This window comes from Catharus ustulatus, chromosome 5 (assembly GCF_009819885.2).
Source record: "Catharus ustulatus isolate bCatUst1 chromosome 5, bCatUst1.pri.v2, whole genome shotgun sequence".
Classification (NCBI taxonomy): Eukaryota; Metazoa; Chordata; class Aves; order Passeriformes; family Turdidae; genus Catharus; species Catharus ustulatus.
The window spans coordinates 41876024-41903433 of record NC_046225.1 but is presented as its reverse complement, the minus strand read 5'-3'; the positions used below and the strand labels follow the sequence as shown (position 1 = coordinate 41903433).

General features: G+C 37.7%; 1 protein-coding gene across 1 annotated transcript in view; it reads right to left on the bottom strand.

Moving 5' to 3' along the window:
- The window catches only part of WWC2 (WW and C2 domain containing 2), a 103992-nt gene that overhangs the window by 20066 nt on the left and 56516 nt on the right, over nucleotides 1–27410 (bottom strand). Inside the window, exons 3-14 of the mRNA XM_033059339.1 lie at nucleotides 27040–27243; nucleotides 25968–26044; nucleotides 21480–21559; nucleotides 18350–18479; nucleotides 17531–17677; nucleotides 16449–16522; nucleotides 13218–13460; nucleotides 8370–8459; nucleotides 6852–7456; nucleotides 3346–3469; nucleotides 2466–2546; nucleotides 2296–2382 (exon numbers count right to left, since the gene is read on the bottom strand). Of these exons, the coding sequence (XP_032915230.1) occupies nucleotides 2296–2382; nucleotides 2466–2546; nucleotides 3346–3469; nucleotides 6852–7456; nucleotides 8370–8459; nucleotides 13218–13460; nucleotides 16449–16522; nucleotides 17531–17677; nucleotides 18350–18479; nucleotides 21480–21559; nucleotides 25968–26044; nucleotides 27040–27243 (1942 nt within the window). The remainder of the gene's footprint in view (nucleotides 1–2295; nucleotides 2383–2465; nucleotides 2547–3345; nucleotides 3470–6851; nucleotides 7457–8369; nucleotides 8460–13217; nucleotides 13461–16448; nucleotides 16523–17530; nucleotides 17678–18349; nucleotides 18480–21479; nucleotides 21560–25967; nucleotides 26045–27039; nucleotides 27244–27410) is intronic.

The window sequence follows — 27410 nt, the reverse complement described above, 5'->3', positions numbered from 1 at the left end:
CATCTTTTCTGTGCCTATCTATTAGTCTGTTTCTGGTACTGGGTTTAAACATAAATGTCACTCACTGGAGAACAGAATGCAATGAAGCTGGCTAAAGCAAGGAGAGAGTGAGCCAATGTAAATAATTCTGGAAAATACTTTTTCTCTCAAAATTTGTAGTACTACTACTATATTTTCCGACTTTGTGCATAGTTTTGTTGATTTTATTAAAAATTGATTTTACATTAGTTAAATCAAAATAAATTAGGTCTGTGAAAAATACGATTTTTTACTTGAATTAGGGCACAGTCTTTATTTCCCAATTATGCCAACCTTCTTGAAATAAAGAGCAAAATCTAGGTTGTTTGTTTCACATGTATAGCCTGGATAGCAGGTATCCAAGCATTTTGATAAGCCAGTCCTGAGGTGAAGTAGTAGCATATTGTAACTCCAGTAATGCTGCTGCTGTATTCATGCAACTGTAGATGAGCAATCGGTACAGTCTACTGAAAACAGCCATTTTAATAAACTAAGCAATTAAAAACATTTATAAAAGATGTAGGAATAGACGATAAAGTGCAATGAAAGTATGTTTAAAAGGTGGTTTATTGGAACTTTCTTTTAATAACCGTTTGCCAATTTTTTGGCTTCAGGCCAAATGAAGGGTAAACAAAAGTGAAAGAAGTTATTCTCTCACTTTGTTGTACAGGAGTGGCTACTTTCATTTTAATTAATAAATTTAAAGAGTCAGTCAATGAATCAGATTTTACTGTGACAAACCTATAACTTCTCAACTGGTGAAGAAGTGACCCTGACACAGTAACCATTCAACTATGCTCTTCCTAGGTTAAAAGTGAGCAGCTTTTACGATATCAGTAACACCTCACTCAGTAAAGTAATAATTTATCAACTGATGTTCTAAGAAATGCAGCTATAATGTAGCATCTTTTTCCAGACCCAATTTTTATTATTGTATGTATCTGTACAGATCATACATATATGCACACAAGTGCAAGTGACATAAAAAAACCACAATTTGCAAGGTCCTGCCTTTACCCTGCCCCTTCCTCCTCCTTGTTTTGTGTAGCTTTAATTTCATCAAATCTCTTTTAGGCAGCAGATCTAGACTACTTGACTATTAATTACAACTTCACACTTTAATTCCTAAAAAGATGTCTGCTCTAAGCCAGCTTTATGTTACTGAACACCTTTTTGCCATTCTACATTATCTACTTTGCCTCTTACCTGTGTCAATTTATTCTTCTATAGTTTTTCTCTTTTCTTATGCTAAATGTTAGTGGACTTGCAAGGTCAGCAGAGAAAAGACTGCTGAGCAGTTCAGAGAAGGAAGAAGTTCATAGAAGGAAGGATAGTAGTAGAACAGCCATTTGTTATTAACAAAAACAAACAGAAAAATCCAGCAAGCACCCAGGCCTCTATCATTAATGCATCCTTTCCATACCCGGTGGCTTCCTATTTATCTGCCAATCAAATTTAAGGCAATGGGATACAAAGGGAAAAGAACCAGCAAGAAATCCAAATTTTTGAAGGACTGATTATATCTTACTCCAATCTTATTAAGCTTTTCAACAGTTTAAGGTAGTCTTAGAGTCTGTCAAAAAGCTTGCTCAAGTACAAGTGTCCCCAAGGCCACTTGCACTTATTTATACAGATGAGAATTTTGGATTGGAAACTCTGGTAACATATTCAGGCTTTTCTGCTCATCTTCTACATACGATTCATACTGTAATTTACTTTTAGACTTTGCATGTTGGTCCAATTTGACTCAGGAACTAATTCTTAACAGACCTCCAAGCTCTAGTTGTTAGGGATGGTATATCTCAATGTGACTGTGCTTGTCCACTTGCAATTTATTAAATTACCCCTTTCCTTTAAAAGCTCACTTAAAAGACAAATACTACTTTAAACACTGTTTTACACCAAAAAGACACACAAATGTAAAAAGACAACATTCTGAGCTGAAAGAATGCCAAAGTATGAAAGGAATGTTTTTAGTAACTACAGCTTAGCTGTTCTGCACTCGCAAAGCTAGAGTGTTTAGAAGCAATAGATAAAACACCATTTTAAAATATTTTCTTATTCCAGTTTAGTGGAATGTGCAAACTTCCAGATAACATCTTATTCTTGGAGCATTGCTAGAATATGCAAAAGCTAAGTACTACAACAGTTTGAAAAGTTTTATGCACATTTCACTGCTCTTAAGCCATAAGTCAACTGATTCCTTAAGAGAATTTTTGGAATTTATTACTATACTCTTACATTAAAACACTACTTCTCAGTGATTGTTTGACTTACACCTTAGAGCCAAGGGAGACAGAAAACGCGGGAAGGTTTCTAAGCCGTACTATGATTATCACGAAACTTGAATTGCTGTGGTCATATCTGTTAAAGAAAGGACAGCACAAGGGAAGTTTACTATTCACATTTATGGATCAACTGAAATATTCCCTTTGCTGGTCACTCACCTGAGTCCTATTTGTACCTGAGCAGCCTCCAGAGTTGTTGCATCATCTTCACTATTTACAATGTCCTCAGTTTCATTTGGTCTAGGAAAACCAGTCAAATATTCACATTTTGGAAAATTATTGTTAGCTTTCAGCAATCATTAAGAAAAGCATACACAGAACATATACCCATTCTCCTAAACATGATGATTTAATTACAGCACTCCAAATAAGAATTTCAGAACCTACACAACAGCAGTGCTTGTTTTAGGGACAGTTGCTGCTGGAATAGTTTGATAACTGAGTAATGATTCAGAAAGGCCTGAGCTGATTACTGAAGATTACAGGTAATACTATATAAACTAGTATGAAGAATCCTAGAGAAGTTGTCTGGTCAAAAATAGCAAGTACATTTCTTACACCCTGATCACTGCAGTGAACTTTAAGCCTCAATCTGTATTATTTTAATACCAACATTACAACTGAGTTTTTTTCTTGTCTTTTCTAGAACCTCTTTTTAAAAATAAAAATATTCCAAAAATTGCTGTGCAATCTTAAAAATCCTTAACAAAACAAGAAGTAAAACCAGTAACTCTGAGTATTAGTCACATGGCAAAAATGCATAGTTTAAATCAAGCTTTTCTCTTAGGAACCCTTCTACCAAGAAAAAAACCCCAAGATTGTAAAGAATATTAATGCTATTCAACTAAGTTATACAAGCACAAAAAATAACCCAAATCAAACTTCATTGTTTGGCAAATATGCCTTCATTTCTATCTGAAAGTACAAATTGTTTCTAAAAAAGGCTGGGCTGATTAACAACTTCTGCTGGTACTGTGTAACTGATCATAGATATATTTAAATTTCTGGTGGAAAGGCTTGCATGATTTCTCAAACCTACTGTTTCACAGAAGCTTCATATACACCACTATCTCCAGCTACAGACTCATCAGACACAGCAGCAGATACACAAGCTGTTTTCTCCTCAAGTAGATGACCAGCTGTTCTTCTTTGTAAATCACCACCTACAAAAAGGAAAAAGAATGAAAATTAGTCCAAGAGATTAATAGTCAGAAAGAGAGATGAGCTTAACTTAGAAAGTTGTCAAGTTGAAAGCGGTGACCCTTAGCTGAGTATCACAGAGTAGTTTTGTTCCATATCATTAAACATTCTGCTGTTACCACATATTCTGGCTAGAGCTATAACCAGACTGATGAACTTGAAAATGCACTATTATTCCTTCCCAGAGACACAGACTCCTATGATTACCTTATGCATTGAGCTAGTTATTATCCTTCATTATCAACCCTCATTTTCCTGATCTTTAAACCAGTATTTGCCATGTTCACATTCAGCACTGTGGTAACACTTACCTACACACTTGCCTACTGTTTATTAAATATTCAGAAGTCAGACAGACACCCTCTCCCCAGTGATATAACTGCTAGAAATAAAATCCTCTCTGGTTTACTATCATCAAAAACTTTTTATGCTACAGGCTCTCAATGACTACTTAGCTTTAATCTTCAGCTTGCATTCATATGTGAGTGTCATGCCGTGAAGCCACATTCTGCAGCACAGTAAGCTGAGGGCCTGTGCAGTCCTTTTATCTGTCAAGGGGTGAGGATATTGGTATGCGTTATCATCCCCATCTGAATCATGACTTTACATCCTGTTAAGATGTTAAAATTTAAGGCTCTAGATTAGATGATTGATTGCTGCATTTATGCTTTTATTTATGGTGGTAGGAATGCTTTTTCCTTGATGATGAAGTGCTCTTTCCCTTCCCCCTCACCATGTGAGGGGTGAAGGTGATGACATGATTTATTGATTACCCTTAGGAATTACCACGGCAGCCTGAATTGACTTTGACAATGACAGAGACTGACTGTGGAAGAACTACAAGATATTCCAACTTAGTTTCTGACAGCAGGGACATGTGCAGAGGAGCAAATATCTCTATGGTTCACCTGTACAGAAAAGTCAGAGACAGCCAGAGAAGCAGGTGAACACTGCATCTAGAGAGCCAATGCAGATTACATGATGACAAGAGCTGTACTGCCTTTGAGTCTTTGTCTATGCCCAAGTTATGATTCAACAGTATTCAGATCTGAAGTCTTGTAAAAACCTAAGCATGTAGGCTGAAATTTTCTGTGCAGGTTTAGTGCCTCTGACTGAGTTTGTTCAAACCTCCCCATTCAGTGTCATAGCAGTTTGAAGAATGAAATTGGAGTAGAAACACTGAACAAACCCCAGGTCTGTGTGTCACTGTTAATTACTGAAGTCTCACCATGAGGCCCATTTTACTGTCAAAACCAGAGGTATTGAAGTGCAATTAGTTAATACCTGGCTATTCAAAATTCAAATACTGTTTTGGCAGCCTTAATACAAGTTTAAAGACAAATTGTATTATGCATATGGTGCTACATGAGGAAATATCAGTATGAAGAATCACAGAATGAATTTACATTTTAAAACCATAACTACTTATATAGACTTAAAAGGCAAGCTGACAATATCCAGAATAAGAGGTCCTCAAGAAGTTAAAAAATCTTAGAGAACCACGCAACGCCTTCGAAAATAATGATCTATAGAATTTTTTTTTTTTAATTTTTGATTCTACATAGGCCAAAGTGTTCCCAAATTCCAAGCCATTTTGAATTCAGTTCTCTGACTATGTGTGCTGCAGCCAGATTGCAAAGGCAGACTGAAAATTGTTGTTAATTTGGAAAGGATATGGTGCTGAAATACAAGCAGGAAAATTAATTATTGTTTCAGTCTTTTATAATATGACTCTAATGTGAAATAACTACTGTGCTATACTATCCTGAAAAGACAAATTACAAAAAGAGTCCCTCTCCCCAAATTTCCCTTTTCATGTTTTTTCAACTTGCATTTCACAGGTTCAGATCATTAGGACATCAGTCAATTTCTCAATTTCAGGTTTTCTCTGCACAGTGAAACAGAGTGGGGCCTCCCAGCTTGTTCTAAGCACACCATACCTTTCTCTTCTGGTGCCACATGGCTCTGGCCAACACTGAAATTACTACAGTACTGCAGTAAGCTAATCTAATTAGACAACAGATGTTACAAGTCTTTGAGAGAATTAAAAAAAAATAAAAGCAAAATTCTCATTAAAATATATAACTGTATGAATATGACAAGGTACTCTCATTAAAAATTGGAAAATTCCAAGCATAAAAGTTCAAGCTTGGTAACAAATCTGGACAATACTCAAGAACTAGGCCATATTTATTCTAAACCACCAAACTTCTTAGTTAGCTGCTTCCCTAACAGCTCAGAAATACAGTTGGAAATGCCAGGTACTGACCAGGTTTCAAATAGGGCTGCCAGTGCTCAGCACTACTGGAAATCTGTCTCAGTTCTTCCTTGAGAAAACAGAGTGTAGCATAAACATGAATGGTTTGCAACACACTTGAAGACAATGACACAGAATGACACTAGAAAAGAATAAATGTGCAGAGAGAGCACAACATACTGTCCGCCCTAGCAAAATGCAGCAAAGCAAGCACTCAAAGACTGAGCACAAGCCATCAATTCTTGACAGCTGAGATTTTTGAAATTCTGGCTCTGCCCAAGGTTTTGACAATACAAGATGACAACTATGTTGCATGGCTTTTGCTACAGACCAGAAGTGGAATTCATCACACCCAATTCAGCCACCTCAAAGTTAACTAGTAACTAAGGATACCTTGGATAGCTCATTCATCCCTTCTTCCTTAAGGGAAAGTGTGCTTTAGGATAAGATGTCTCATTCTTTTGGACGCTACCCACAGGGTAGCAGGGGAGCCTAGGCTCTCTTAGGAGTTCTAACTTGGATAGAAAGCTAAAAGCTGTGAAATCCATGTTAAAAATGGGAAAACTCTCACTGTAACTTACATGGCATGTAGTCACCTGTCCTTCTCAATTCAAATGAGCTGCAGATCTTTCACTGACAGCAGGCTCAAATAATTAGATACACATAGTCCTCAGTCCAGAAGTCTCTTTTACTGAGGATGTCAGTTTCTTACTCTTCAATGAGAAACAAAGTACCTGATTTCAAGTTATCAAAAAAAACCAGCAGAGAGTATTTGCTCTGTGCCCACACATACTGATAAAGCCTAAGAACACAATGCATCCTCCATGCTTTCAAAATCCAGCTTCAGATTTTTGTGTTATTGTTTTTGCAACAGATTGCAATACATGAACTTACTTTCTAAAATAGCTATTGAAACATGTGGACAGGGTGATTGCAGCTCTCTGCAGGCCAAAGTTAGGTAAGATCCTCAAAAAAAGCAAGTGCAAACTGATCAATATACTCTTCTGTTACACAAGGTACCTCTTCAAGAGTCAGCTGTTAATTTTCAGGTTGCATATACATTTAACATTAGATTTTTTAAAAATTACCTGAACTTCCTTCATGTAGAGAAGGCAGAGGCTGCCTTATGTTTAGCTCTTTATCATCTGTAGGAATCTGAGATCCTGCTCTGGCTTCAGAGTCCAATAATATTTGGTTCTCGCAGAAGCTAATGCCTGCAAAATCACCTGAAATGTCAGAGTCTTCAAAGTCCGTAGTGAAGTGATGCAGAGGGGAATTTTGAGGTGACGCTGAAAATGCAGCTTCTAAAACTAAAGGGGAGCCTGGGGGGGACAAGGAGGAGAGTGAGGATCTGGAAGACAGTGATGTCACAGATTTGGGAGGTTCAGTCAATTTGGGATGGTCTGCAGCTGGAGAATCACTGTAACCAAGTCTCCCATGGGAACTGACCACTTCATTTTCATGAATAGTAGTGATAGGCCCTGAAGGAATGTAACCAGTTTTTTCTTGCAGTATGAAATCAAGTTTGTACTGATAGTCCAAATCTGTAATTTGATCGCCTTGGTTATAGTAGAGATCCGTGGAGCTGAGTGAGTTTAGCGACCCTCTGCTTGATGTGTTCAGAGACCCCCGGCTGGATGCCAGAGATCCCAAACTGCTCCCTGAGGACACAGATAATGTACTAGCTGAGAGGCTGCAAAGAAAATACAAACATACTGATGTTACTAAACTAAACCAGCACAAAACAGAACAAAAAGAAGGAAGTTTGACTGAAACTGCCTTGTAACAGATTACAACCAGAACCTTCTTGGGGCATTATGTTTTTTAGGTACCCATACCTGGCTTAGCTCAGTGTGCCAAACCTGCACACTACCAGAGCAATTTATCCAGCTTATGGCCACCTGCCTAAACCCCTTTTCTTCTGGAAAGGCTGCAGATTTGACAAACTGGTCTGGCAGTAACAGCAGCCTTCTCAGCTGTTATAGTCTATTGGAAACCTGCTCCACTCTGATGTGGGTGCTCGTGTGGACAGAACAGGGATCTCCAAGATGGAGCCTATGACAACAGAGGAGTGTTGCCACCTCTAGAGCAATTCATGCAGCCTACCCTATGCCCAAGCACCTGGGAAAGATGCTAGATGGACAACTGATAGCAGAACTGCTTCCCATCTGCGTGACAACACGCACTCCACATGCACAGTAAATCCAAGTATATAAATTATGACAAAGGCTGTAACATGCAATCTTGTCCTGTTAAAAACAGGAGATGGGAGGTCCTGCCAGACCAGAGAAACTGAGCATCACTGCCTCAGTTCTGGAGGACTGCCGAGAAAAAATATCAGGAAAAATCATTCAAGCAGACCCTTCTAAACACTTACAATATATTTACTGAACAGTAACAGAACTGTCAACTTAGAAAACTGTTGCTGAAATTATAAAAGTACACCAGTTTTGCATGGTGACAGAACGCTTGAAGCTATTACATTTGCATTTTCTTACTTAAATAAATTTTTCTGAGCTTCCAGCTAAGAGAAAAAACCTAAGAATAAAGTTGAGACATCCAGGTCCACTACAAAACAGGTATTACATCATGTAGTACAGTCTCACCTCCTAAGTTGTGAATGCAAATAGGTAGTTAACTTTGTAGTTTCTTCAAGTTTCTGTACCAACTCTTTTCTTCTCTCCTCCAATTTTAATCTGCAAAAAATATGTACATATTAGTTCAGGAAACCATTACAGAATAGGCTGGAACATTTTATAGATAAAAAAGAAACAAAGGGAACATCCCTCATTTTTTATTAGGTTGCCAGTGACTAAAATCCAAAATACTCTCTGTTAGCTGTTGGTCTGATTGTAAAACCCCAACTGCTTCAGCAGAGTGACTTTACCTGCAGAATACCAAGCACTGTAACAAACCTGCTGAGTGTACACGCAAGCACAGGGTTGGGACATTCACACTGTACCAAGGAGAACATACACCCAATAAAAGAGTAACAAATGAGCACTGGGAAAATAGCTTCAACATCAGGATAATAAGATCTGTACTCATACAGTTTTTAAAAGCCATGCTGGAGGCTCCCTCCTCATTTAATATAGTTCTAGGAAAAAAAAGCCCTACAAACAAAACCAGGGAAAAAAACACCAAAACAAACAAACCAAAAGAACACTAATATCAGTAATACCAGTATTAGTTTTGATATTCTAAAGTTTAAAATCAAAGCACTCCCTTTAATTTCAGAATCTTTATATAGAGATAAAGCACAGCAAATCAAAGCAGCATTCAGTGAAAGGTTCTGAGATTACAGACCATAGCTAGGAGTCCTTGGTAAAGATTTCAACATTCCCAACAGCTTTGTCAGCACCTCAGAGCCACACGGCATTGTAATGCTCATCATCAAGATCACCTTTATGAGAAAGCAGGATTTATTGCCTTCTGCTTTGTTATCTAGAACAGCTGTAAAGCCACAAAATGGGGAACTCTCCTATTCCTCTTGGGTAGGAAAAATGATTCACTAACCTTTAGAGTGATTTTTCCCCCCCGCCCTGTTTTAATACCCTTTTATCACTCCATTTACACTAAATAAATTGCTCTCTCTCAGTGGATTCAGATAAAGTCCTCCTGTAGTAGTGGATTACTATATTCTCCTCTAGGCTTCGCTCAGCCAACTGATACATGTCACAAGTTCTCAAGCAACTAATCTGAAAAACAAGAAACATCAACCATTGCTTTCTTACGCAAAGAGAATGAACTGAATTAGATACTCAAGAGTGCCCAGAATTCACTCCCTTTGGATGTCAGATACCAGCAAAAAGACATTAAGCCCCTGATCTAGCAAAGCATGAAAAGCACTTGCTTACACCCATGCTTATTCAGCGAGCAAATCTGGGTTATGCAAAGGTGAATAAGTCACCCCGAGGTGAGACAGGGTGTGACTTCCACTCCACTGCCCACACCACATGTGCTCTCACACTGCAGTGATGTGTTCATCTGCCAGTACCTGCTAAGGCTGTTAAAAGCATACACAGTATTTCATTCCTCTTCTTCCTCACTCTGAAAGACATACACACAGGTTTCCACGCCAAGAATTATGTTCATCTACAGTATGAGACACTCTTTCTTATCATTTTACTATTTATCGATGCCTTCTGTCTTATTTTAAAGCTTAATCCATCCTGCTTTTCCCAAGTAAGAGTGTTCTTAAACTAGCTTTCTTGTGGCTTTTCAGTAGTGAACTATGATTTTTTTTCTCAAGGAAGAGGCACAGAAATTGCTCTGTGTTCAACTACTAATGGTAAAGGCAATAAAGAAAATAAAAGCTTAGGAATCTCTCTGACTGAAGTTCTCAAAAGACACACCTACAGCCACCTCAAGAGACACTATAGCAACTGAATTTGTACTACTGAACTAAAAGGTTTCATTGTTTTTTGTCTTAAAAGCACAATTAACAGTTTGTTTTCTTTTACTGTCTTAAGGAGGTTGATAAACATAATTTATCACTTATAATTTAACACCTCAAAAAATTTATTTCCTGGAAGTAATTTGATCTACTAGTAATTAAATACAATATTTAATACCTACAGGCTAACGTCAGGAAAATGCTAGTCACAAATCACAAACCCAAGCTGAGTGATGAATCACTTGTGGAAGTTCAAGAAAATGCAGGAAGTAATTTTATTATCTCACAACAAATTGAGATTTAGGGAAAGTTTTTTCATTCCACATCCGGCCAAATGAAAAAGAAAAAAACCAAAAAACAACAACAACCCCACCTCCAAAACTTTCAGGCAATGAACCTTCCCTCTATAGCACCAGCAGGAACTATAATATCCAAAAAAACCCGTGTAAACACCTGAACAATAACTGTGTTATCTGTTCTGATGCAGGCCTCTCTTGGTCTGTCCTGTTTGCACCTCTTCTATTTAAATTAACCTACTGTTCCTTGCAGGAGGGACTTCAGTGTTAGTGAGGTATCTTTCTCTTTTGAACTTAAATTGTAACATTGTTGAGAGGGGCAGACAATCTTTAAAGAAAATACATAAAAAAGTTAAAGTGCACATACCTAACCTTTCAGTGCAAACTCAGGTGCACGTGTTTGTGACAGGCACAAGAGAAGGTGCCAGTTTTGCAGGCAACAGCACAATCAAGTACTCAAATCATGGACCTGTTCGAATGGCTGTGTTTACTTGGGAGATACTGCCAAGGATTAAAACAATAATGGAACTCAGAGGCAAGAAAGTAGCAAGTAGCTCTCAACAGTTCCACAATCCAGTTATTTCTGCACAGTTGCTTTAAGGCTTCCTTAAGCAGTCAGAGTATGCCCTGTCTCTGCCTTTTTGAAGTGGATATGTTATGATCTACACCCTCCTTCTGTAAATTGAATCCACGTACATCTACCAGTGGCAATTTCAGCATCCTGCTCCAAAATAACCCAGGGCTATGCTATAATGTTTTTGTTTTAAGTCAGGGCACGTCTCCTGTTTCTTTTCCCTTTAGAAATCAAAAAAAACCCCCAAACCACTAAACCAAATGAAATAACCCTCATTGCATTAAGCTCTGGCACAATCCACAGCTTCTTATGCTGCTGCTTCATTATCAGTACCTATGAAAACCCTGCAAAGTGAAGGCATTCATGAAACCTTATAAAAGAAACTGGTAATGCAACAATAGTACAATATTTTGAAGATGGCATGGCTCCTCCACTGATAATAGAGAGGAGAATCTTCCTCATTTCCAAGAAACAAAATCCTGCTGATTGATCTGATACAATTAAATTTATTTTTAATTGACATTTCAGAAAAAAGTTTCATCATCTGAATCCTTCTGAAAAAGAAGATTTACTTTATGTTTATAATAATCAGAAATAGTCTTCAAAATAGCCTAGTGTGAAAGAATTTATGTGCTCTGAAGTCACCAAAGGAGACAGCTTTAATATAAACAGTTGAAGCTAGAAATTCACTGGAATAACAAAAAAGCAACCCAGAAGCCACTGTAAGTGCTATCTCAACCAGCAGTGCTCAACATACCTTACATTAACCTCAGGGAAAAAAAAGCCCAAAACTCCATATTCACAGGATTAAAAATTGAAGGAAAAAAAGAGTCTGAAGAAAAGAGTGGGGTGGGGGGAAAAGGAAGCTCTGTCACTTCACGTGGAAAATGAATTTCTTCTTGACAATGGGGCACAATTTTACTTGCCCTTGGTATGTCAAGTTTGGCATCTGACATGTATGGGAAAACGGTCAGGTACAGAACTTACTCTGGCACTAAAGCAAATCCAAACCAGAAGATTCAGACACCAGCTACCTATCTGTAGCTTGAGCTAAGATTTAGCTATACAACAGCACATTATCAAAATTTTAGATCCAAATTACTTATTTGTGAATGTGATTTTATTATTGATCCCTTATTCTCCATGTATTAATGGCAAAGAGCAATAGATATATGGTACCTTAGGTACTATTAGCACAGACAGGCAGTTTCTCCTGTAAAAATATAGCTCCCTTCTTCTAAAACATATTTGGATTATTAATATAATGCAGTTTGAACTATAATAAAGCGTACAAGTGTTAAAAAAAATATCTTGTGTAATACACACATTTGTACTTCATGAACAAAAAAACTTCCTTGTTGCTCAGCTACAATTTAGGACTCAGCTTCTAATCCTGTAACAGGAATTTGGCCATACCTCACACTGGAGCAACAGCAGATGTTTCCTAGTAGAGGGAAGTAAGAAAGTCACACAATGTTGATTGTATTACTTCTGTAAGGCATACTACACTGATATACACAATGACATTTTGTGTTTATTGCATTTTATGGGGGCTAGAGGTGCCACTAAATTCATTTCTACTAAGAACTGATGAAAAGTCCATCAGTGACAGTCAGCTTTGATTTTCTCAAACTCTGAATATGGCTAAGAACAATTTATTGTGAGAGTAGCTTCACTTATTAGTTAGGTAGCAGCAAATTAGGAAAGTTTTGCAGTAATTATCCTTATCATCTGAACTTTTTAGGGTTTTCCCCTTTCTGGTTGCATTTTTATAAGTAATAGAACTCACAATGAAAGGCTTCAGATGTTGCAACAATCAAGATAATCTTTGTAACCTGAGTTCAAACAGTTTACAGCTATTATCAGAAACGAGTGAATGATGTACTGCCTTCCCGCTGGTGTGTTGACATTCCTCAGTTATTTAACATCTGTCACAGGCATTTTCATGCTGGTAACAAATGCAGAGCAACTGATACTGCAGAGTAGATACGGGGTGTTCACATTCTCTCACAGTACTGAAGACTTCTTTGTTTTTCTGCCCATTGGGCTAATAATAAATTTAATTAAGATCTCACACAACAGTCACTAAAGGAAAACAGCCCATCAAAGCATAGTTCAGTGTCTGCAATGGGTACAAAGGTTAGATTGCAGAAAGCAGCATTTATATTAGCAAAAGGCAACCCCTTACCTTTCAGCAAGTGCTTGACTGGGTGTGCTTTTCACAGACACCAGCTCTTCCTCAAGCCTCTTCCTTTCTGCTTCTAGCTGCTCTAGCTCATCCTGAGTACGTTTTCGTGGTGTAATAAACTGAAGCTCCTTTAAAAGCTCTTCTTTTTCATTGATTAACATCAGTTTTTCCTTTTCCACATCCAGTGCTCCAGGCCAGGCTTCACCATCTAGCTTAGAAAGTTCAATCTTCAAATTAGCCATGCTAAAATAAAACAAAGCAGATTTACCTCAGTATAGCACAGCACACAAAGCCCAGGAAAGAGAGAAGTGATATAATATTTTGAAACATATCAGGATAAAACAACATTTTATATTCAAGGCCCTACTTTTAGTCTTGTTTCACAAGAACGCAGACTATGCCAGAGAATCAGGCTACATATCGAGGCCTGCAGCAATATGCATATGCATCAAAAATTAGTTGCTCCTATTCCAGTTCAAGTAGAAGTCACAATGTTATTGAAAGCTTTATTGAGAGCAATCTGTCTGGTAACATAGCAGTGGCACCATGCTTTACTCATTCATGAGTATGATGGATTTCTCCAGCGCTGTGGGAGGCTGACAGCTCCTCAGAAACAGACATGGCTGTGGTGAAAGAATGTGCACCACAGCAAGGTGCTCACTTCAGCAAATCTTCAGAAAAAGCGTTGCTCTTCTATGCAATTAAATAAAAAGGCAGTACAACAGCAGGTACCTAAAGAGAAAAGAGATGAACTTGATAGTTTGAGTTTGTGCAACTGCTGTTCCCATTGCAGTATGGGGGGATCAAGACCACCAAAGCTCCTGAAGGCCTCAACCCATTTCCACAAAGGTCTGGAAGAACAGACTGCTCATGATGGCTACTTTGCATAGAAAGCAAGAAACAACTCCAGAGCAAGGAAAGCTCGTCCATAAACAGGTACCCACACAGGTGTCCCAGGACCCTGAACACCCCCTCAGATGGCTCCATGCTGGAGCCAGGACTGCTGATGTTTGTTTGTTTCCTTGTTCTCCTTCTTCTTCTCTCCCTTTCCAATTTTGTCCTACCCCCTATTCAAAATCCATCACCATTTGTTTATACTCAGAAGTCAGGGACTGACATCCCAATTTCCATGCTGTGTGTATAATTTACTAATACAAGTTTGTAAGTTTTTGGTGACTCTTTGACTTTCGTCATTCCTTTTTGATCAAGGGCATCTGTGAATCTTGGGTGCTCCTTTCCCCTTAAGGGTGGGATGCCACAACAGGCCAAAAAGGAATATTAGCCAGATCTTCACCACATCAGGATAGGATTGTAAGCATGCTGTATCAGATCCTTTCGAATAACAATTGCAACTGAATTCTGCATGGTTATGAACACTCCACCACTTCAAGACATTCTGCTGGCTAACCAATGTACAAAATTATCTGGTAATTTTCAAGTAGAGATGTTCACTTACAAGATCCTCTCTTCATCCTTGCTATTTTACCACAAAATAATTGAGAATTTGCCCATTTATTATTTCAGAGAAGATGGTCAACACTTACTAAATTACAATGAGGGCTACAATGGCCACAATACTTGGGGGATGGGTATAATTAGGTACTGAACCTTATGTGCAAACTGGTATGTATCTTCATTATTCCAAGTTACATACATTGAAATTTCGACCCACGTTCTTGGCTAAGTAATTAGTGAGAAATAAAGATCCTGTGCTGCAGTACTCCATACTCTGAGCACTGTATGGTTTCTCCTGTTTTCTCTTTTCCCCCCATGCCAAGATATAAGTGGCAAACGGACTTACTTCAAGAAGTTTTTTGTTCCTATAAAAGAAAGATAAAATGCAATGATGGGACTACTTGGTATCACAACACAGCCAAATTAGAGTGTGATCAGGTTTTGGATCAATTATACCTGAGAAACAATGCCACCTACCTGCATCTAAGTGACCACCCGACAATTAACATTATGTACGTGATGATTCTGAGCTTAAATCAAACATGTTCAATATCGAACAAACACAGTAACTTTGGTGTTCTTTGATGAATGCATTGATTATACAATGATCCATGATAAGCACATAAAGGATTACTGTTGTTACTGCTAAGGATGGTAGCTACTACTCTGTAGGAGGAAGTATACATTTGAAATTAGGCAAAAAATCAGTCATGCACACTCCTGCCTTTAAAATCTAAAAACAACTAAGCTGTTACTTGGTACTTCTAAGTTGCTAATTTACTTTTGTAGTTTTTAAAATGATCATGCCACAGTTTTCCAACTGAAATAATATTTAAATCTTAGATTCAATGGCATTTGAGGCACAGTTTTCATCTGGGGAAAAGCACTTTTTTTTTTTTTTTTTTTTTTTGTTGCCTTGTTTAGTTCTTCGTAGTAAAAGAAATCCTAAAACTTTTGGTGTGGAATAGTGCTTAAATTTCTATTTCCCTTAAATGACAAAGAACCTCCACAACAAAGACAATAAGGCTTCTGAATAGCTGACAAATAATTTGCCAACAAGTATTAGAAAATAATAAGTACAAGAGTACTATCCCAATAGTAAATCTTGCCCCAGTATTATGCAGCACTTCTGGTGCACCAGAAGATGTCATTCAAACCCTGAATATTCTGCTTTCTGGTGCCCATTTTTCAGTGCTGTGGCAGTTCATCAAGATGGCACTACTTTCATGGGGAAGCACCACAGAACTTTATTTGAAAGACATTCCACATTCATCAGTGGAGCAGGTCCTGACTTCTTTTCTTCTCACATTAAACTAATGAAAAAAAAGCCAACCCATAGTGACAACAAGTTTTTTAATTATCTAAAGTCCCAAGGGAAAAACGAAATAATTAAGCCCACTAAATCTGCACTGGAAGTCTGAAGCAACTCTAAAACTGACAAGCCTTCAGTGGTATAGTAAAGTGAAATTACAATCCTGAAAAAGGATATAATAGACATAAATAACCTGGCGACTGCTTTCCTCAGAAAGCCAGCTCACTCTATTCCCTTAATCCTGGAACTGCCAGTAATTTGTCAATGTTTTAATTTTGTTTCATAACACACGCAGCTCAGCACTACGGAACAGTCGCAGCGTTCCCGAGCGCCGCAGCCTCTGGAAGGTGCGCAGCGGTGCCGCCCGCTGGATGTCGCTGCGAGCCCAGCCTTGGAGCCGCGGGCACCGGGAGCTTCCCGGGCACCGGGAGCTTCCCGGTCCGCACTCCCACCGACCCCCTTACCTTCGCTTGGCCTCTTCGTACTGCAGACTGAGCCTGACCTTCTCTGCTAAATTCGATCTACTTCTTGCCCCAATCTGTTGAGGGGAAAAAAAACCAAAGAAACAAAATGTAATCTCGTCACCGTGCAAAGATTTTAAACGAGCCAACAAAACCTAGACAAAGGTTGGAAAAATTACAACTTAAAAAACAATAAAACTACCCCCCTGCCCCTGCAGTCAGCCCCACACTTGCTGTTAAATCCTAGTTAAGATCTCATCTACTCAGCTGAACAAAACAGAGTAGTTTTCTTCTGAGACACTTCATACATTTTCAGCTATTGTACTACCAATTGCCGACACCCCATCACAGTAAAGCCAGAGCATTTTCAAAGAATTCTTGCAATGACTGCACTGAAAATTCTCATCTCCTACTATGAATTCTGTTGAACACAGAATTTAGAACTAATTTCAAAGTAACGCTTCAACAAATTTGTTACAAAACATAGATAAACTCTTTGTCTGGAAAACCTTGAACACTATCTTTCTTACAAACTTAGCTTGCAGAACTTCAAAGAAGGGATCAAAATTTAACAGCCCTCTGTGTATGTAAAATATAACATCAGTGAAACAAGGTTTTACTAAATCACTGAGCAAGTAGTTCACAAGCAGTTTTTCAGCTGTGTGAAATGAAATTGTGCATTTAAATTCTGAGTTCTTTTTTTCCTGAAAATTAAAAAAAAAAAAAATTCATCTTCATATTTAATTAGGTCTGTAAGGTGCAACATATTCTATAGACAGATTAAAAAATACTATCCACTTATCCACTTCTCCTGATCTTCACTGTACTGGAACCATTTGATTAAATCAGATTGTCATAAATGCTTCATGACAAATGTATGAAGTTCATCTGAATCTTGATTTAAAATTCAAGGGCAAAAAGTTAGAAAAGTAATTCTAGTGTGAGTGATTCTAAGTAATTCTGTGAAACAAGTATATATATATATACTATCTGCAACAGCAATCTGCCATTTGATTCCAATTCCAGTAACAGCAGCATTCTTCTTCCATTTCTCTTTGCATTGCACAAAATGGAAAAAAGCTCACCTCACCAGAAATGTCAGTCTGAGACCCTGTATCCAGAGTTTGTCTAGGAAAACACAACTGGGAGTTTACAGAGCTGGAACTCAAGTCTGGTTCAGATGTTTCAGTGGTTTGGTCAACATTAAATTTTTCCCTCAGCTTTGCAAGACTCTGTCCAGGAATCAGAGAAGGAAGAGGCATTAAAGTTCCTTTGCACTTTACCATGTTTATACCATTTTATCTCCAACATTTATTTACATAAAAGACTCCACAACAAAAATTCTGGGTTTATTTCGTATTAAGCAACTTATCCTTTTAATCAAGCCATTGGTAGGTGATACTAATGGTGACCAACCCCTGTGAAAATATAAAAGCTATCATTTGGACTTGTGTCTGTTTGGAGACTTTTATTTTTAATTTGTCAATCAATTATGAATTTTGCTGGGGAAAAAAAACCCAAAAAAAACCCAAAGGGAAATCTGCTTTCAGAAATGGAAATAGGACAATTTAGATTAGAAAAACTAATTTGCTAAATGGTCAGGCATCTCAGAATATATCAATTCTGTGCACTTAATATTCTAAATTGTGCTTTAGAGGTAACATATGCATTGTACCTTACATTCTCGTTCCAAAAAAATCTATATACTGTGACACAGAGCAGCCTTTTGAATTAGGAATGTCATGGGCTTCAGTTTCTGCATCTGAAAATTAATTTTAGTACTAGTTTGGCTCAAAGGGTTTTGAGAATCCGTTAAAAGCATAAAATGCAAAGTATTTATCATCAAGAAAGTGAGTCATGTTAAGACAAATCCACACAAAACTTCCATTAACCAATCAAAATACCTTCATTAAATCTTGTTTTTCTTTCTCGCCTGAACTGATTGCCTTTCTGATGGACTTCAGTTCCTTCAGGATGGCTTTGGCCTCACACAGTTCATACCCACTCTGGCCTCCACACATTTTTTGGTCAATTCTGTGGAAAGAGAGAATATTAATAGCAGATAGAGAAAACTGTACTTTCATCCTTATATCTCTGCTGTTCTACTTCAGACAGAAGCAGACTTAGAGAACAGAAGGGAAGGAGGTGAGATACCATTTCTTTCAACAGACATGGAAAAGAAAAATGACATTGAAATCTCCATTCAAATGCAACTTAATCCTTGGCAAAAATGTCAAGGAGCACAAAGTTATTGCTGACAATACTGTCAAAATTCCCATTCCCACCATAACTCTCTGCAGCATAAAGCAGTTTTTGGGTACGCCTTTCATACTAATAACTGTTCATGCTCCTTACAGAAGCAGAATTTATTTCAAGTAGTATCTTTCCACCCAGACCCACAATGGCACACAGACAGACAGGCAGGCTTCTTGGTACTAATCAGCCTTTCTGAGCAGAAACATAACCAGGACCATTCTTGTCTCAGCTTCCCTCTAGTCCACCCTAATCCTGGGCATTAACTGTCTGGAACAGCTGTTCTGCTCAGCCAGTCACCAGGCTCTCTTTATTCACAAAATCTCTGGATAATTAATGCCATATGTCACAGATTGGACAATTCATTAAATTCCTGAACTACCAATGATTTTAGAAATTGTAACCTGAAAATAATAAAACAAGGTTACCCTAAAGTTAGAGATAAAAAGATGACTTATTTTACTATTTCCATATTTCCTTCAAGAACTACAGTTTGTAAACAATTTTCTCTGGTCTCTAGTTCAACACAGTATTTTATAGCATCATGGAAATGACTGCAGTTGTGCTTCAAAAATTAAACCCAACCAATAGCCATCTTGATAAAAATCAAGCATTTAGTAGAGAATAATTTTTTTTATAATACAAATGGTTTTCTTCTTTTTTATCATCATCCATCATCTTTTCTGGAAGTTAACAGCCTTGTGAGTGAGGAGTGAACAAATCAGAACTGATCACAAACATCCATAGCAAGAACAGCAACTTGCATAAAACACCTGTAACTGTATTCTATTTCCTTCAAGTTTTGGCCACAAAAATATCAAAGTTTTAAAGTAGTCTGTAAAGCTGTGAGCATTTCTTTTCTCCTTTCTCTACATTCCAGTTCTTGTACAAACTAAATTGCATCTGTGTAAGGAAATCTTGGCAATCATTCCTATTCAAGGATATATTTATTTCAGCTTGAAAGTTCATGAAATTCTTTACTTACTGTCTGACAACTCTCAATTTTTGGTAACTTACCAGGCTGCTAAGGTCAAATTTATAGAGGATACACCAACAATTGGGATCATGAATGAACGGTTGGGTAATACACCACATGCTGTCTAGTAATATGACATGCCACATTCAAACTGCAACTGCTTTATTCTGTATATAATTAAGATAGACAAGAAAGATCTCTGATATATAAGATATTCCATCATCCTGTTTTAAATTAATGGGATTAGTACTGTTTGAAAGTGGCTGGCTGAATTTTAAAAACAAACGTCCATTGTGTTTCTGTGGAATGCTGTTGACAGTTTCTGAAACATGCTTTGGATTCCTATCAAAATGGCTTGTGAGCAAGCTGCTTTAAAACAATACTTCATTGTTGAATTAATATAATAAAACCAGCATGATTGGCTAACCTTTAATCCTGGGACAGCAGCATGAGGTTTTGTTACCTTAAGCTTTAGAGTCAATATGTCTCTCTTCTTCTAAATTTTAGTACCAATGAGATCCGATTCATGGTTAAATTCAATCAACTATCCTTGCTGGTCTTTATATTTTTAAACATGACAGAGGATAGAGACTTAACCAGCATCTTCCTAATGTGCTGAGAATTGCTTCTGCTACTGGAACTAGTGTCCTGAGAGTAAACAGTTCAGCATTTTACTGTGGAAATGCATCCTTAATATATGAGTACATACCACAATGTAGAAAACAGCTAGCATTAATAACTTTCTCTTCACATTAGTCAAGAAAACACACTTGTTAGCAAGGCTTCCTGTGCAGCAAGTTCTTTATGGTGACAGTTCCAGTAATGTTTAATATTTTAGGGCCTAATTTTGTAAGGCAAGAACAGCAGGGAGTTCCTAGATTGAAAAAAATTCATTCACTAGTAATCTAACTGGTTAAATACCCAGAAAGTCCACCTGGTTCAGCATCAGCCCTTTGGACACCAGGCATCCCAGTAACCGGAACAAAGAAAGGCGGGTGTCTAATCCCCAAATTGTGACCACAGTAACTTCATGACTATAAGGCGCACCCTTTGGATGAAAATTTTGGCCTGAACCCGGAAGTGTGCCTTGTAGTCCGATGCGCCTTATATATGGACAAAGTTGTGAAATTTGCCAACCCGGAAGTGTGAGCAGCGAGCCGCGGGAGGAGCTGGCAGGGTTGCGGGAGTCGGGTGGAGGCGGACCCACAGCCAGCAACCATGTGGGGAGAGCCGGCGGCGGATCCTCATGCAAAAAAAAAGTGCGCCTTATAGTCCAGTGCGCCTTATATATGGGCAAAAGTTCGGAAATTTGCACCCGGAAGTGCACCTTATAATCTGGTGTGCCTTATAGTCATGAAATTACTGTAATTTCCAACCCTGCAGAGTTGTGTACCGTTCATACCTCCAAGAACAGCACCTTTCTCTTTCTTTTGAGCTCATAGGTGGGGAAGGAGGAAAGAAAGACCTAAGTACCTTTTTGAAAATTAAAAAAACAAAAATTAAATTAGACACACAGAGCAGTTAATTTTGTTCTTGGGGCCCCTGACCACTGCCCTTCTTTCTGCCTCTTGGCAACACAAGCTACCCTATAAAAAAAAAAAAGAGGGGAGACAAATTTCTTATGTTAACACTTGCATAAAAGGGTTGCCATGTCCACAGATTTCCCATTTCCTAACTACAATAGAGTTATTAGATTCTCCTTTTGCGCCACAATAATTCTCTCAGATAAAAGATTCAATTCCATGCCAAAGAAAAGAAATCAGGTGACTGAATTAAGTCAGTTTTTACTGTTTTAATTTACTCACTGTTGCAGTGTTTCAAAGCCCTGCTCCTTGTACAGCAGCTCTTGCTTCATCTGAGAGAGTTCTCTCTTCAGCTTCTTAACCTTGTGCGTTAAATCAAAGCAAGAGTTAGAAAATTCCTCTTGTTAAACGATGTAACACATGGTTTTGAACAAATTAAAATATGCACTACATCAGATGAGAGAAAAAGAGTAAACTGCTCTACTGACACACATTTAAAAAAAAAAAGGATCTTATCTTTTCCTGATGTCTATGGGCAACATGCTTTAGTATTAAAGGGACACAAGCAGATTAAATCACATTCCTTATTTGTATTGATACCACACTGTGTTATTAAACCTGAGAGAACTTTAACAAGCAATTTACTTCTCACTTGTTAAGCATGCATTCCAACTGTCCTACAGGGACGTGGCTGTTTACTTTTAGTTTTATTATATTTTCACTTTTTAATTCCTGGAAACTGTTCAGTCATTTGCACTGTAAAAGACAAAATGGACTCTTTTTTTCCTTAGGAACCATCCATTCTTATAAAGCTTTATAGACACTGGATCCCTAAATAAATAATTCACACTTATTTAATCCAAAGACAACAATCACTAAACACATGTGAATTACAAATATATGTGTCCATTTAATAAAAATGTCCTTAGAAAAATATTCCCTACTCTCCCTAAATTTGCATGGTCAATTGCTTCTTAACCTTAATATTGCTATTTGAGATATCAGCAGGTATGAGTATACTACAAAACATTTATGAATCAAGATTTATAAATTCAAAAATCTTTACACTCTACATACCAGCCAGATATTGTTAGGCTTTCTGATTTTTCAATCATTAAGGTGAAAAGAGGAAAAGCTAAAAGTCCACTGCTGTCACCTACCTCTAAAACTCTTGCTTTTGTAAGCTCCTCAGATATTCAAACTTTAGAAAAATTTATTATACTAATATCAAGAACTTAAACCACTTTAACTGAAATTAATTTCAAAATATGTCTCCAAGACATTTTGTATCCAAATCCCTTTAGACTTCCTACTTGCTGATATTCTTCAAATAAAAATAATTTAAAAGAATAAAAAAAGAAGTATGATTCCCAGCATGCCAGGTAACTAAAAGCACTCAGCATCAGCAGCTGCTGCAGCTCTGTAAGAGACTTAAAATGCTTTACATTTCTAAAATAACTAGTGATTTACACAGTCTTTGTAGGGGGTTGTGAATGATACTCAGACATTCCAGCTTGCAGTTTCTGGCTAATATATTTTCTGTGATGGAAATCAAATGCTTTTAATCTTCATTTTCTTCAAAGCAAAATCTGTTCTCTGGATGAGGGGTTATGTTCAGGTTTTTGGAAACTATCATACTATCATCACTAGTTGCTTTACTTGACAGAAAACTGTTTTTATTTTGACCATACTGAATAGTTAGCATGACAAATAGACAATTTCTCTAAGCATATATTCAGTGCTCCTCAGCTATTTTCTCCTTGACTAGTATGAAAACTCCAAGAATAATTTCTCAAGTGTTCTGATCAAGGTTAAGGAAAATGAACAGATATCACCTGTGTGTTCCAGCTGAAGTGATGTGTAAAATATGAAACAAGTCTAAATTTTTCTGAAAAATACAGAATGGCTAAACCTTTCCCTTTCACAATCAGAAACATGTATTTATATTAATAGCAGAAGCCACACTTGATTTCAACTTAGACGATTGGATCTCTCAGAAACTCTTACATTTTTCCTCAAGATCATCTTCTGAGTGTTGTCTGCTGTACTTCATCATCATTTCATTATCAAGAAATGTGAGTTGGGTGCATTATCCTAGAAGGATGTGACCTACATCGTAATGTAGCCTGTGTTTACTGCATCATCTCTGCATTAAACTATTCTTAGGCTCCTTGTCTTCTCCTTCAAAACTTTCATATAATTCCTGCTTTTTCACAACTCTTCACTTGTTCTAATATTCACCCTCTTCCTTACTGCTTCTGCATATCATTTTCAGTCACCTGACAGAACTCTCTTTCCTACTCCTGACCGCATCTTCAAGCAGGCTCCTGTGCTAACCCCTTTCTATTCCCAGCACTAGAGTCCTAATAGAACAACAGGGCCACACCTTGTTATTTTATAAAAATGCATTTCCTACTCACTTGCTGCACGTGCATAAAACTTACTGTGATGACATATGCTTTGTGCTGTTTGAGTTATCTTGCTGATTGCTAATTAAGACCCCACATAGCCCCACTCAAAGTCTACTGCAGGATGTTGTCCCTGAATTTTAGTCTGGTGAGAAAAATACTTCTTTTCCTCCTTATTTCATTTAACAGATGTCTGATTTCTGTCATATTTTCTCTGTGACCTATTACACAACAGATAGTTCATGTGTCCAGAAAGCTCCACACACATATATTACACACAGCTAACAAGGAAAAGGCCAAAGGTCAATTCAGAACTTCCTCAAGTGCTGTTTCCCCCCTCCAGCCACTGTTAACCTGATGATACCAGTAAGCCTCAGATACTGTGAGACAGAGAAACAGGTTTAGTACAACTGGTCCAACAAAGTACAAAATCTAAGTAGCTGGCTAGCAGCTTACTAATGACCTTGCTTCTCATTAAGTTCATGCATGCATATACTGCAAAATGCCCAAAGCTGGCATATTAGCAAGCATTTTCAGACATTCAGATATGGGTAAACTATGATAACAGCCATACCTCTCTTGCCATCTTCCATGACAATCACTTTCCAGCCCTAGCATGACAGGGTTCCACTTTTTCTTATCTCAATTTTCATATCCAGTGGTTTTGGATGACCACACACTTTATGCTGATACAGATACTCTTGGACTGCACCCTTCTAAACTCTGCAGACAAGATTCAGGTCACCTATTTTAGGCACATATGCAGGACTTTGCAATGCCAATAAATCAGATGTTAGGAACCAGCAGGATATTAGGCTCCTTGACTCCAGGAAACAATGAAGAGAGGAAAGCACCTCCAAAAGGTGAATTACTGTGATAAACATATCTGAATCTCACCTTAGTGAGAAATTTGTAGATCTGCAGTCAATGGTAATGGGAAAAAGTGAGCACAGGGCCTTGCCTGAATTTTCCCCTCTTGACAAGTAGATGACAATATTTAAATTTCATCATGTGTTTTGTTCTTCAACAACATTGAAAAAATTTCCTAAATATACTGGTGATTGCCTTGCCAAGGAAAACATCTGTTACTGCCCACTCATTTTAGAAGGAAGCTATTGCCTTGTTTATTCTTTCTTGTTCCTGATAGGGTCCTTACTGCTTTTGATTCTCACTACTAAGCTTACAAAATTTTTCTTCCCACCTCCAGCATTTGAATAAGTCCCCTCACTAATCACCATCCCTTTGGGTTAATGGAAAAGGGAGTACAAATCGAGATTGGTAAGGATGAACAGGAGTACAAGTAGTCAGGAGGGCAACATCCAGACACAAGTTTTAGAGTGCATTCCATCCCTGATTTATACTGGGTTTTAAAAGTTTAATGAGCTGTTCCACAGTTCCTTTCAGACATAAATTGTTTAGATTCCTAATCACAACTGTTACTCCAGGTGAAGGAGGGTGTTTCTCTCTGAGGCTTCTATGAATGTTGCTCTGTCCACAAACCAGGAGAGGGCAATGGAAGAGCTGAGTAAATTCTGTCACTAGTGCTGCTTCTGCTCTCCTAGAGTCTGTATTCCAGCCCACATGGAAGAACTGTGCTGTGAGGTGCTTTTTAACCTGCAGGCTTTGATGTAATTTTTTTCATTATGAACTACAGAAAAGTGTAGGCTATCCATAAAGCATTATATGTTACAGCTGAAATAAATGAAATCCCTATAGATATTTTGAATGTCTTCCATACCTTTTCTTCCTTATTCAAGATAAATTCACAAGGGACTAACCTGTGAATGAAATTTCTTTATATGGAGTTTGTTACTGACCATATGAACACAGCTACAAATCATGGATTTGTGTTCTTTAGCAATTTCAAAATCCAAACACAAGCTTTCATCCTTGATCTGAACTGTTCCATTTTGACATAACAGAAGGGTTTTGCACCATTATCAGAAAGTATTTTTCAAACCAACAGAAACTTCTAAGACAGTTCAAGAGGCTAATGATGCATTTCTCACAGAACAAAGGTTGTGTAAAAGCACACATATAGCTGCAGCTTACCTTAGCCTACCACTTTTCTATTTTTACTCTTCATTTAGAAAACAAAGGCATACAACTGAAATAATTATAATATTTATTTAAACCTACATCTAATTAGAATATCTGTCAAAGTTTCCCAAAAAAGTGTTATCTGAAAGCACCAGAGACAACTTTAAAAATTAATTTTAAACCTCTGAATGTTATCTAATGAGAATATTAGGAGGTTTCAGTACCAGGGTACAAGATACATCTGCTAGGTAAAGGTATGCTTATTCTATAATCACAAACTTGGTAGACAGAATCCAAATGAACATGAGTTAAGGACTCTCACCCTTAATCTTGTCGTGGAGATTTCAGCCTTCAGAATGTCAGGGTCATACTTTGTGCTTGATGAAGAGCCTGAAAACACTTTTTTAAAAAAGATAAAAAAGACAAATATTTAAGTACTTTTAAATCACTCGTTAGTCCCTTCCTTGATGAATCCACATCGATCAAAACCCTAGAATGTGCTCAAAAACATATAATACTTTAAAAACTAGCCTTTTACAGAGAAGTCATCATTGCAGCATGGCAATAATAACTGAATAATCAAAATTTTCCCCTTTCCCCCCTACCACTATATAAGGCATCTCTCCTCATTTACATATCCCAGGATCCTTAAGTAGAATACGTCATTCTCCCTGACTTTCTATTCCTTGCACTCTGTTCCTATTCTTCTAACTGAGCCATCTTGCAATAACTTTCCTCCTGAAAGTTGTAATTTCTAAGGAGATCTCAGGAAAGCAGAAGATTTATTCAGAAGTCTCAGAAATCTGGCAGTCAGTTCTTTCACAGATGTACATGCTCTTTTCATATGCTATCTACTTCTAAGAGAGGTATTTGGCCATTAACAGGCCTCTGGCAGGCAGTGCTTTTCCAGATGCTGATTCCCTGCCCAGGACAACAACATATATCTCTACTCCACCCCTGGTCACAGCACACAGGCTACAAAATTACTGTGTGCTCTTCCTATACATCAGCAACACAATCCCTTTTTGTCCATTGCAGACACCTGTCAACACTGAAGGGTCATTTCAGCAGGCAGCCAGGAAGGGAAGAGATTCTATTCACTGTGAACATAGATTTAGCATAACTTTGTCTCAACAAACTTAATGACAAAATAGATGTCAGAGCCAACTGCTCTAAATCATGGCTCAAAGGAGTTCAGTTCTATAAGAGAGAAAGATATTCTGCTGGAGAGACTCCTCTTACCTCAAATAGATAAATAATATAGGGATGTTAACTCTAAAAAATCAGAGTACAAGGTGTTCCTAGCAAACCTTGAAAATTTTTCCTAAAGAGAAACAGGATCCCCTGCAAGGCAGAGATCAAAGAAGTTACATTGTATTCTCTACTGTACTTACAGCTTGTACGAGAGCTTGATTTTTCTTTGTAGGCACCATCCAACCGAATGTACTCATCCAGTGCTAGTGCTAGTCTCTGTTCTTTCACCTGGTACAGTTCCTTCTGGGTACTGAGAGCATCCTGGGCTATTGTAAGATAATCTTTTAACATTCTCTCTTGTTCTTGCCGCCATTGTTTCCTGGGATCTTCTATTTGTGTTGTTTCTTTACAGGAGAAAAAGAAATGATTTAAAGAGACCTCTGCTGAAATCCATTGACAACAAAAATTGCTTCTTTGCCTGTAATTCACAGTTAGAGTAGTCTAAACCATCGTTTGCCTTTGGTTACTAAGCAGATGCTTCCCTTCCTCTGCCAGTACAATGTGTACTGAA